Below are 13439 nucleotides of genomic sequence, written 5' to 3' on the forward strand. Positions count from 1 at the left end.
CTGCAGGCCTGGGTCCCTCCCAACTGCCTTTCCCTGCAGGCCTGGTTGCCCCCAACTTCCCTCCTCTGCCGGCTTGGTCACCCCTAACTGCCCTCCTCTGCAGGCTTGATTGCCCCCAACTGCCCTCCCTTGCAGGCCTGGTCCCTCCCAACTGCCCTCCCCTGCTGGCCTGATCACCCACAACTGCCCTCCCTTGCAGGCCTTGTCCCTCCCAACTGCCCTCTCTTGCTGGCCATCTTGGGGTGGCCATCTTTTGTCCACATGGGGCAGCCATCTTGTGTGTTGGAGTGATGGTCAATCTGCATATTACTCTTTTATTAGATAGGATAGAGGCCTGGTGCACGGGTGGGGGCCAGCTGGTTTGCTCTGAAGGGTGTCCCGGATCCGGGTGGGGGTTCCCTTGGGGCGTGAGGCAGCCTGGGCAAGGGGCCTGTGGTGGTTTGCAGGCCGGCCACACCCCCTGGCAAACCGAGTGAAGGCCCTGGTATCTGGGGTTTATTTATCTTCTACAATTGAAACTTTGTAGCCTGGAGTGGAGCCAAGCCTTCTGCTTGCTCCTTGGTGGCAGCCATTTTTTTTGGATTTATGTATCTTCTATAATTGAAACTTCGTAGCCTTAAGCGGAGGCCTGGGCCGGCCAGGGTGTGCAGAAAGCTTGGCTTCCTCCATCACCGGGGCAACCCTAGCCTCCTGCTCTTTCCAGCTCCGTGGCTGCCGCCATTTCTGTTTGGGTTTATGTATCTTCTATCATTGAAACTTTGTAGCCTTGAGTGGAGGCCTAGGCCAGCAAGGCAGGCGGAAAGTTTGGCTTCCTCCATTGCCGGGGAAACCCAAGCCTCCCTTTTGCTCTCTGTGGCTGTAGCCATCTTGGTTGGGTTTATTTGCATATTGGCTCCTGATTGGCTGGTGGGCGTGGCTTATGGGCGTGGCTTGTGGGTATAGCAGAGTGATGGTTAATTTGCATATTACTCTTTTATTAGATAGGATCATATAGTGTGATAAGGAGAGAACAAGTTGCAGTGGAAACAAAAAAAGAAGGCTTCTGCTAAAAGTGCATTATAAAATTAATTTTAATTACTAGGAATGAGTCAAATAACATCTCTGAGGAAACAGCCATTTTGTATAGAAACATACCCATACACTTCATAAGCTCTAAAAACTTTGCCTTATTATAAAGCAAAGAAATGTCTAATAGCATATTTCAGGAAAACAAAATTCTCAGAGGGTGGTTAAAATAAAATTTTGGTACTTTAAAGCATTATCTTTTCCAGACATTTCATTTGTGTCATTCTTTTGTTGTTGATGGTAGTGTTATGTTGCTGAAAACATCTTTGAATCTCCAGGTAGGAGAGTAATCTACTTAACGCAGTGGTCGGCAAACTGCGGCTCGCGAGCCACAGCGGCTCTTTGGCCCCTTGAGTGTGGCTCTTCCACAAAATACCACGGCCTGGGTGAGTCTATTTTGAAGAAGTGGCATTAGAAGAAGTTTAAGTTTAAAAAAATTGGCTCTCAAAAAAGAAATTTCAATCGTACTGTTGATATTTGGCTCTGTTGACTAATGAGTTTGCCGACCACTGGGGCTTAACTCATGTGACACCTAAATCCCCTCTATAGTACCCTGACAAAAGGCCATCTACCTTATGTTTTCATGCCTGGGACTCAACATCCTGAACCAACTCTATTTGGGAGCCTCTCTAACCATTAGAAAGCTCTTTTAGATTCTAATGTCCTGAAGGAAAGGACTGTACCATTTCTATTTATAATCTCACCACCTCACACTATAATGGGTGTTCAATAAAAGTTTGAATGATTCCTCTCAATTAAAATTCTCTCCCTTGGCTATATAGTGTTTTGAATATTTGAACATAGCTATCATGTTTTCTAAGCTATTTATATCAAATTTTTTTTTCATCTATTCATATAACATGAGTCCCATCACCTTCTTACTAATCACTGACTCTATTACTTTATACTCTGGAGCTAAATACAATATTCTATCATGGTCTGATGAGTGCAGAGTAGGGTGGTTCCATCACTCTTACTTCAGATACTTTAAAAATATAGCTTATAGCTTTAGCACTGTTGATTTATTTAAAGTTTACTCTTGCCGAAACCGGTTTGGCTCAGTGGATAGAGCGTCGGCTTGCGGACTGAAAGGTCCCAGGTTCGATTCCGGTCAAGGGCACGTACCTTGGTTGCGGGCACAACCCCAGTAAGGGGTGTGCAGGAGGCAGCTGATCGATGTTTCTCTCTCATCGATGTTTCTAACTCTCTATCCCTCTCCCTTCCTCTCTGTATAAAATCAATAAAATATATAAAAAAAATAAAAAAATAAAAAATAAAGTTTACTCTTCACTTAAATTACTGAATCAGTTTCCCATCTGGTGTTAACTTTTGGTATATTCATTAAGTACCGTATTAACTCTAGTTTCAGCACTGACTTCTCCCCTGAGCTTCTCCCTTCTACATGCACTTATCTATTAGACATTTGTTCTTGGCTAGACTTACATACCTTAAATGAAATGGATCTCAAACAAGTTTCTTTAGAACTGCTTCTCCTCTAGATTATCTCTAATTGGAAGTTGCCTAAACTAAAATATTGAGAGTCATCAGAACACCTTTAGCTCCCTAGCATCCTATTTAGTTGTCATGTCTGTGAATTTTACACACAGTTCTCAACTCCATCTTCTCTTCCCTGTCTTGCTTTTTTCTTACCTGTACTATATTCTTCCTTGCCTGTACTATTTCAAAGCCTCCCAGTTTGTCCCTAAGTTCAGTCTTGTATAGGTACTTTCCAGACTCATTTCCTAACATTCCCTTTTATGCACAGAGTTTACATGTTATAGAACTCTGGTACTTTCGTATTTTTCACACTGGGTAACCCTACCTCTTATCTTGGTATTATTGCATGTGTCTTCACTCTGCCTGAAATATACATTTCTCCTTTTCCCTACCTGCAAAGAATTCCTTTTCCTTCATGAGAATTTAAGTATCACCTCTGGGAAGCTTTTCCTGACATGCTAAAGCTAAGCTAGTTTCTCATGTCTGTTGTGTATGACTTTGATATATGATTACAATATAGCATTCATCCCTACCTGTTATATTGTAAAAATCTCAAAGACAGGATATCTTTCATCTCTGCTTTTTTTCCATCTAGTTTATAACCTGTACATAGTAGATACTACTTATTACATGTTTGAAGAGAGAGTACATATGGAATTGAATTTAACTTGGTTGAAGAAATCTAACATTTTAATTTTTAGTATTGTTTACTGGTAGCTTACATCAAGTTTAAATTATATATTAAATAGATCAGAGCAGAGATAAACGACATAGAGACCAAAGAAACAATACAAAAGATCAACAAAACCAAGAGCTGGTTCTTTGAAAGGATAAACAAGATTGATGAACCTCTAGCCAGGCTCTCCAAGAAGCAAAGAGAGAGGACCCAAATAAACAAAATCAGAAATGAAAGAGGTGAAATAACAATAGATCCCGCCGAAATACAAAGGATAGTTAAAAAATACTACGAACAATTCTATTCCAACAAACTGGACAACCTTGAGGAAATGGACATATTCCTAGAAAAATATAACCTTCCAAAACTCAATCAGGAAGAATCTGAACAGCTCAATATGCCAGTAACTATGGAAGAAATTGAAGCAGTCATCAAAGAGCTTCCGGCAAACAAAAGCCCGGGGCCAGACGGCTTCACAGGAGAGTTTTACCAAACATTCAAGGAAGAACTAAAACCTATCCTCCTCAGACTATTCCAAAAAATTCAAGAGGAAGGAACACTTCCAAGCTCCTTCTATGAAGCCATCATCACCCTAATACCAAAACCAGATAAAGACAGCACAATGAAGGAGAATTATAGGCCAATATCCCTCATGAATGTAGATGCCAAAATCCTCAACAAAATTCTAGCAAATCGGATCCAGCAGTACATCAGAAAGATCATACACCATGACCAAGTAGGGTTTATCCCAGGAATGCAAGGATGGTACAATATCCGAAAATCAATAAATGTGATACATCACATAAACAAATTGAAAGATAAAAATCACATAGTCATATCAATTGATGCAGAAAAAGCATTTGACAAAATCTAACAACCTTTCTTGATAAAAACTCTCAACAAGGTGGGAATAGAAGGATCATACCTCAACATAATAAAAGCTATATATGATAAACCCACAGCTAACATCATACTCAATGGGCAAAAACTAAAACCATTTCCCCTAAGAACAGGAACAAGACAAGGATGCCCACTCTCACCACTCCTGTTTGACATAGTACTGGAAGTATTAGCCATTGCAATTAGACAAGAAGAAGAAATAAAAGGCATCCAAATTGGAAAAGAAGAAGTAAAGCTGTCCTTATTTGCAGATGACATGATATTGTACATAAAAAACCCGAAAGACTCCATCAAAAAACTAACAGACTTAATAAATGAATTCGACAATGTAGCAGGATACAAAATTAACGCCAAGAAATCTATGGCATTTCTATACACCAACAGTGAACTTACAGAAAGAGAGACTAAAAAAGCAATCCCATTTTCCATCGCACCAAAAAAATTAAGATACTTAGGAATAAACCTAACCAAGGAGGTAAAAGACCTATATGTGGAAAACTACAGGACACTGAAAAAAGAGATAGAGGAAGATGTAAACAGATGGAAGAACATACCATGTTCATGGATTGGTAGAATCAACATCATCAAAATGTCCATACTACCCAAAGCAATCTATAGATTCAATGCACTCCCCATTAAAATACCAACAGCATATTTCACAGACCTAGAAAGAACTCTCCAAAAATTCATCTGGAATAAAAAAAGACCCCGAATAGCCACAGCAATCCTGAGAAAGAAGAATAAAGTAGGAGGGATCTCAATACCAGATTTCAAGCTGTATTACAAAGCCACTGTCCTCAAAACAGCCTGGTACTGGCACAAGAACAGACATATAGATCAATGGAATAGAATAGAGAATCCAGATATCGACCCAAACCAATATGCGCAATTAATATTTGACAAAGGAGGCATGAGCATACAATGGAGTCAAGACAGTCTCTTCAATAAATGGTGTTGGGAAAATTGGACAGATACATGCAAAAAAATGAAACTAGATCACCAACTTACACCATACACAAAAATAAACTCAAAATGGATACAGGACTTAAATATAAGATGGGAAACCATAAAAATATTAGAGGAATCCACAGGCAGCAAAATCTCAGACATATGCCAAAAGAACTTTTTCAGTGATACTGCCCCTAGGGTAATGGAAGCCAAAGAGAAAATAAACAAATGGGACTACATCAAAATAAAAAGCTTTTGCACAGCAAAAGAAACCATCAACAAAACAAGAAACCCCACTGTATGGGAGAACATATTTGCAAATGGTATCACTGATAAAGGTTTAATTTCCAACATCTACAGGCAGCTTATACAACTTAATAAAAGGAAGATAAATGATCCAATAAAAAAATGGGCAACGGACCTAAATAGAATCTTTTCGAAAGAAGACAGAAGGAAAGCCAAGAGACACATGAAAACATGCTCAAAGTCACTAATTATCCGAGAGATGCAAATCAAAACGACAGTGCGATACCATCTCACACCTGTCAGAATGGCTAACATCAACAAATCAATAAACGACAAGTGTTGGCGAGGATGCGGAGAAAAAGGAACCCTCGTGCACTGCTGGTGGGAATGCAGACTGGTGCAGCCACTGTGGAGAACAGTATGGAGTTTCCTCAAAAAACTGAAAATGGAACTCCCATTTGACCCAGTAATCCCACTCCTAGGAATATATCCTAAGAAACCAGAAACACCAATCAGAAAGGATATATGCACCCCTATGTTCATAGCAGCACAATTTACAATAGCTAAGATTTGGAAACAGCCTAGGTGCCCGTCAGCAGATGACTGGATCAGAAAACTATGGTACATCTACACAATGGAATACTATGCTGCCATAAAAAAGAAGGAATTACTACCATTTGTAGACACCTGGATAGAATTAGAGAACATTATGCTAAGTGAAATAAGCCAGTCAATGAAAGAAAAATACCACATGATCTCACTCATTTAGGGATAATGAAAAACATTATAAACTGATGAACAAAAAGATAGTTACAGAGGTAGTAAAGCATCAAACAGACTGTCTAATTACAGCGGTAAGGTTAGGGAGAGGTGGGGGAAATAAGAGATCAACTGAAGGACTTGTATGCATGCATATAAGAGTAACCAACGGATGCATAACATTGGGGGGTGAGGGCATGTATGGGAGTGGGGTGGGGGGGGCAATGGTAAGATATGTACACATATAATACCTTAATAAAAATTTGAAAAAAAATTATATATTAAATAATTTTACATTTGAGCAGTTTATTTGATTCTCTTTTTTTTTTTATTCTAATCAGGTTTTATTTTATTTTTTTTTCCAATGCCATTTTTTATTTTTTTTATTATTATTTTTTAAAATAAATCTTTATTCAGATTATTACAATTATTTCTCCTTTTTTCCCCCATAGCTCCCCTCCACCCATTTCCCACCCCACCTTCTGCCCTTACCTCCCCCCCACTGTCCTCATCCATAGGTGTATGATTTTTGTCCATTCTCTTCATGAACCCCCCATACCCCTTTCCCCCTGAGAATTATCAGTCCACTCCCTTTCTATGCCCCTGATTCTATTATATTCACCAGATTATTCTGTTCCTCAGGTTTTTAATTCACTTGATTTTTAGGTTTGCTTGTTGATAGATATGTATTTGTTGTTCATAATTTTTCTCTTTACTTTTTTCTTCCTCCTCTTCTTTAAGAATACCTTTCAGCATTTCATATAATACTGGTTTGGTGGTGATGAACTCCTTCAGCTTTTTCTTATCTGTGAAGCTCTTTATCTGCCGTTCAATTCTGAATGATAGCTTTGCTGGTTAGAGTAATCTTGGTTGTAGGTTCTTGCTATTCATCACATTGAAAATTTCTTGCCACTCCCGTCTGGCCTGCATAGTTTCTGTTGAGAAGTCAGCTGACAGTCGTATGGGTGCTCCCTTGTAGGTAATTAACTGTTTTTCTCTTGCTGCTTTTAATATTCTCTCTTTGTCTTTTGCTCTTGGCATTTTAATTATGATGTGTCTTGGTGTGGTCCTCTTTGGATTCCTTTTGTTTGGGGTTCTGTGCGCTTCCTGGACTTGTAAGTCTATTTCTTTCACCAGGTGGGGGAAGTTTTCGGTCATTATTTCTTCAAATAGGTTTTCAGTATCTTGCTCTCTCTCTTCTTCTGGCACCCCCATAATTCTGATGTTGGTACGCTTGAAGTTGTCCCAGAGTCTTCTTACATTATCTTCAACTTTTTGGATTTTTTTTTTTGCTTTTTGCTTTTTCGGATGAGTGTTTTTTGCTTCTTTGTATTTCAATTCTTTGACTTGATTCTTGTGTTCCTCTATTCTGTTTTTGGGTCTCTGTATAATATTTTTTATTTCAGTCAGTGTATGTTTAATTTCTAGTTGGTCCTTTTTCATATCTTCGAGGGTCTCGTTATATTTATCGGCCTTTTCTAGGATATTCTTAAAAAGCCTTATAACCGTGGTTTTGAATTCTATATCCAGTCGTTTGTTTTCCTCCATTTCTTTTATTTGTGATCTGATTCTTTGACGCTGCATTTTCACTGCTTCCCTGAGTTGGTAAGGTAGATATTTGTGCTTTGTTTTTACATATTTTTAAATATTTAAAATACTGGCTTAAAAATACATTCCTGATTCTATGTTCATAATTTAATAATTAGCATTTAGTTTTTTTCTCTTGTTTCCATATATTTCAGGCCTACTGTGTAACAGAACCTGGAGCGGGCTCTGATGTAGCCGGTATAAAGACCAAAGCAGAAAAGAAAGGAGATGAGTATATTATTAACGGTCAGAAGATGTGGATAACCAATGGAGGAAAAGCTAATTGGTATGTTGGTTAAAACATCTCTGTATATTGCTTCTTAATTACTTTATATTCAGATTCTTCCCTCTAATCTTTCTTTTATTATGAAACCACCATGATTAAGTTTTATTCAAAGAACTTATGGAAGGTCCATAAAAGATTATAAATAGTTCAGTGATTTTCAAAAACTATTCTTAAGCCCTGAACTATGTCTTCAAATTAACTCTCAGAAGTTTTAAGTAGAAAAATAAAATAAAACAAAAACATTTGCTCTGGTTGAGTCTGATTAGGAAAGCTAGAACTCCATCTATTTGCCTTACTGTCTCCTCTCTCCATACCCTACACCATCACCTCCTTGGAACTGACCCTCGAACACTAAGGAAGAAAGAAAACCATTAACAGCACATTTCTTTGATTCCGAGCAAGAAGCAATGGCAATCTGAAAACTCAGATTATCTTTTAGAAAAGACAGAATTTTACTTTTAATAAAATATAAAAGGGCTAAACATGTAGGTTCAAAAATAATGATATGAAGTTCAACAAAGATCATAAAATCACTTGTATAAATCTAAAATGTTGAAGGAAAACATATTTGATAGTATTATTTGTGGGGAAAATTTAATAACTAACTATAGCTTTGGCCTGTGTGTGACTCGGTTGAGCATCACCCTGTGCACTGAAAGGTCACTGGTTCAATTCTAGGTCAGGGCACATGCCCAGGTTGCGGGCTCGATCCCTGGTCAGGGTGCATGTGGGAGGTAGCCAGTCAATGTATCTCTCTGATCAATGTTTCCCTCTCACATCAGTGTTTCTCTCCCTCTCTCTTCCTCTCTCTCTCTGTGTCTCTAAAATTAATAAAAACATTTTTTAAAGTAACTATAGGTTCAGTAGGAATCAGCACTCTGATGTAGCTGCCTTTAAGAAGCTAATATAGTTTCTTGCTAATGTAATAGAAGGATAGCATCAACAAGAGGGGGTAATAGTAATGATTCTGGGCAACACATATTAAGACATGCATTGGAATCCTATCTAATAAAAGAGTAATATGCAAATTGACCATCACTCCAACACACAAGATGGCCGCCCCCATGTGGTCAAAGATGGTTGCCCCCATGTGGACACAAGATGACCGCCACAAGATGACCTGCAGGGGAGGGCAGTTGTGGGCAATTAGGCCAGCAGGGGAGTGCAGTTGGGAAGGACCAGGCCTGCAAGGGAGGGCAGTTGGGGGGGATCGGGCCGGCAGAGGAGGGCAGTTGGGGGTGACCGGGCCTGCAGGGGAGAGCAGTTAGGGGCAACCAGGCCAGCAGGGGAGGGCAGTTAGGGGTGACCGGGCCGGCAGGGGAGGGCAGTTGGGGGGGTGACCAGGCCGGCAGGGGAGGGCAGTTAGGGGTGACCAGGCTAGCAGGGCAGGGCAGTTAGGGGCACTCAGGCTGGCAGTGGAGCAGTTAGGCATCAATCAGGCTGGCAGGGGAGTGGTTAAGGGGTGATCAGGCTGGCAGGCAGAAGCGGTTAGGGGCAATCAGGTAGGCATGCAGGTGAGCAGTTGGGAGCCAGCAGCCCTGGATTGTGAGTGGGATTGTCCCAGATTTGAGAGGGTGCAAGCTGGGCTGAGGGACACACACACACACACACACTTATGCACAAGTTTCATGCACCAGGCCTCTAGTAAATTCAGAATCAAGTATAAGTCCAGAATTAGGAGGAGCCTACAAAACATGTCTTATGAAAAGTAAAGGAATTAGGTTTGGTTATTTTGGAAGACTTGACAATTTTTAAACAATGTCATATAGAAAGAAGAGCAGTCTTGCACATTTGCTTCAGGAAACCAGTTGAGAATTAATGGGTGAAAGTTAGAAAAATGTAGAATTCAGCTCAACACAAGGATAAGCTTTCCAACAACAATGCTGTCAAGTGTGTGTTAAGTTGTTACAGAAAATAATGTGTTTACCCATCACTGCAAGTGTATAAGTAGAGACTTGTAGAATGAGGACTTTCTAGTGATTGGAATGATGAACTAAGTGGCTGTCTTTCCTCATTTGCAAAAAAATATGATTCAATATATCTGTGTGCTCTGGCAAGTAAAGCATTATTCCTAGGAATGAGCTTACCAGGAAACCATTTGTTTTACTTTAAGCATCTCTATCAATCCCTTTATGGAGGTGTCTAATAGTATGGCTATCATTATCTTTAAGTAAGTCATCATAATATCAACAAGTAATTTAAAAAGTAGAGAAACTTAAAATTTTAACAAGTTGAGTGAAATTAACCAGGCAATTAGAAGTATTCATAATTTTAAGAACTCATTAAGTACAACTCCTTTTTTTAATTTATAGATTGATTTGAGAGAGACATCATTTATTGTTCCATTTATTTATGCATCCTTTGGCTGATTGTTTTTTTATAATTTTTAAATTGATTTTAGAGGAAGGGAGGGAGGGAGAGTGAGAGAGAGAGAGAGGAAAAAAAAACATTGATGTGAGAGAGAAACATTGATCAGTTGCCTTCCACATATGACCTGTGTGGGGATCGAACCCACAACCTGGGTATGTATGCTAACCGGAAATCAAACCTGCCACCTTTTGGTTTATGGGATGAAGCTCCAACCAACTCAGCCACACCTGCCAGGACAAGTACAACTCTTCATGTAGTAAGACAAATTAGGTAATATATGAAACTAAAATCTATTCTTTCTTTATCACTATTACTAACTAAAACTATACAGAGTGATAGTTTATTAGTTTTAAAAGTAGAAAATAAATTTGTTTAAGGAATTTTTAGAAAATTCTTAGGGGATTGAGAACATGGGTTACATGGATATTTGCATGTTTTGCCTTTCTCCTGTGTTTCATCTTAACATCTTTTGGGAATAAATTCTTTTAGAGGGAAAACCCAGCAAATATTAATAATAATTCAGCTTTAAAAAAAAAACACAACACAACACTGATGGCTGCATAAAGAGGGCAATAGTCAGAACATTGAGGTCTGTATCTCATATTATTCCTTTTCACGGGCAGTCCTATTTGCCCTCTTTTGCCAGATAGCTAGTCCCTTAAAGAATTGAACCAGCTTGGGGAAGGAAAAAGTACCAGTTCCAACATGCACATACTTTCTTTTTACATTATCTTGATACAAGGAATTTTTACTTTCGAGTCATGCTACTAAAAGAAGTTAAACATATTAATTACTAAGTCCACTTGACTTGAAATACTACCTTTGCCATACCATAAGTATGACTTGGACTAGCCTTTAAACCTCTCTGATTCTTCATTTCGTCATCTGGACGAGGTGGGTAATAGTATTGGGATTGTTGGGAAGATTAACTGAGATTAATCATGTATTATCTGCTAATATCGTTCTCTTTATTATCATGTTTGTATATATTATATTAGGTATTTTTTATTGGCTCGTTCTGATCCAGATCCTAAGGCCTCTGCTAGTAAAGCCTTTACTGGATTTATTGTGGAAGCAGACACCCCAGGAATACAGATTGGAAGAAAGGTAAAATGTATATTTATCAGTGGTTAAAGCCTCAAAATTATTTTAATCATAAATTTCAAAATTACTACTTCAGTTTTCTTTATTAAGTTGGAATAAAAATAAAGCTGTGTTTTGATGTTATCAGGTGAAATAGTCTATAAATTGCTGGAGATTTTAAGGTGAGAATAATTCTTTGAAGGAGTGGTATTTCATGATGCCAGTCTGCAGAGAATGCTAATAACAGTTTTGAGAGATAATGTTATTTATAGGACCTATCCAATAATGGAGTTTTAGGTATTTCAAAAGTCTTTCCCACTCTTTTTCTTCCACACAGCAAACTTTCAGGTAGGGTAAGTGTTATTATACCCATTTTATGGATTAAAACAATGTGACATAAGTTGATTACCCAAGGCCATGCAACACTAACATAAAACTCTGTATGTAATATCACTTATATGTTGAATCTAATGAACAAAATAAACTGATGAACAAAAAAGACCCAGAGACATTGAAACATATAACAGACTGACTTATTTCAGAGGGAAGGGGTAGGGCAGGAAGAGATTAACCAATGAACTTATATGCATAACCAATGAACACAAACAATAGTGCAGGAAAGGTCTGGGGAAGGGAAGCAGCAGGGTGAAGAGGATGGGGAGGAGGGGGAGAGGGGACATCTGTAATACTTTCAACAATAAAAGTAAAATTTTTAAAGATCTGTGCCTTGAGAAAAGTGGAAATAGCAAAGAGCCTTAAATGTGAGAAGGCAAGAAGAATTGTATTTAGATAAGAAAAGGTGCCCTGGCTGGTGTGGCTCAGTTAGTTTGAGTGTCATCCTGTACACCAAAAGGTGGCAGGTTCGATTCCTGGTCAGAGCACATACCTAAGTTGCATGTTCAGTCCCCGGTTGTGGGGTTGTGGCACATACTGGAAGCAACTAATCATTGTTTTTCTCTCTCTCCCTCTTTCCTTCTCTTCCTCTCTCCCCAAAAAGCAATAAAAACATATCCTCATGTGAGGCTTTTAAAAAATAAAAGAAAGACATATATCCCTGCTCTTGGGGAGCTTTCTTTCTAGTGAGAGAGACATGATTATATTGTATATAATTCAACCTCCTTAAATATTTTTTTGAAATATTGGGCATTTCACAGATTTGTGAAATTGGATGATTTTCAAAATGTTTTGTGTTTTAGAAATTATATGGCTTGAGATGAGTCCAGGAAGCTTTTTGTCTTAAATATTCTGATATTTGGGTTGATTCTTGGAAACAAGATAGAGTAAATACTATTCATAAACAGTTTTCTCATTATATCTGAGTGAAGGTCTAAGGTACTAGAGTTTATTGACTTAAACAAAATAAAGAGATTTTGGTTTATTTTTCTGTCAAACTATATATTGTTGTCACCATTTCTTCAGACTATTAATATTAAAGAAAGCAAATTAAAGAATTTATTTACAGCTCTATGTTTCCATAGCTCATACTTCTCATTAAAAACAAGATTTTTTTTTCCGTAACGAGAAGGGTTACAATGTCTGCAGTTTCTCAGATAATTTAAATAGTGCTGATAGTTACATACACACACCCAACATAGAAGTAAAGCAAATGTGGCAAAACGTTGACAACTGGTGAATCTAGGTAAAGGGTATATAAGTATTCATTATACTACTCCAGCTCTTCTGTTTATGTGAATACTTTCAAGATAAAAAATTGAGGAAATGTACCTACTTTGGCAGTTTCTTAAAAAGTTAAATATGTACTTACTGTATGCCCAGCACTCCTAGGTATTTATCTAAGATAAATGAAAACGTGAATGCTTATAGCAGCTTAATTTATAATTGATAAAAAGTGTGGAGGGAGGGGGGCGTCCATCAACTAGTGAATGGATAATGGACATATGGTACATCCATACAGGGGAATATTATTCAGCAATAAAAGAAATGAATTATTGACCAGCAGGAACATGAATGAACCTCAAAAGCACTATGAAAAGTGAAAAGTCAGACACAGAAGGCTGACCT

The 13439-nt window shown here is 38.3% G+C and overlaps 1 protein-coding gene across 1 annotated transcript in view; it reads left to right on the top strand.

Moving 5' to 3' along the window:
* The window catches only part of ACADM (acyl-CoA dehydrogenase medium chain), a 35631-nt gene that overhangs the window by 14443 nt on the left and 7749 nt on the right, over window positions 1-13439 (top strand). Inside the window, exons 7-8 of the mRNA XM_080658395.1 lie at window positions 7834-7964; window positions 11333-11441. Coding sequence (XP_080514521.1) covers window positions 7834-7964; window positions 11333-11441 — 240 coding nt within the window. The remainder of the gene's footprint in view (window positions 1-7833; window positions 7965-11332; window positions 11442-13439) is intronic.

The sequence above is a fragment of the Plecotus auritus genome (assembly GCF_963455305.1).
Source record: "Plecotus auritus genome assembly, chromosome: 2".
In the NCBI taxonomy this organism is placed as follows: Eukaryota; Metazoa; Chordata; class Mammalia; order Chiroptera; family Vespertilionidae; genus Plecotus; species Plecotus auritus.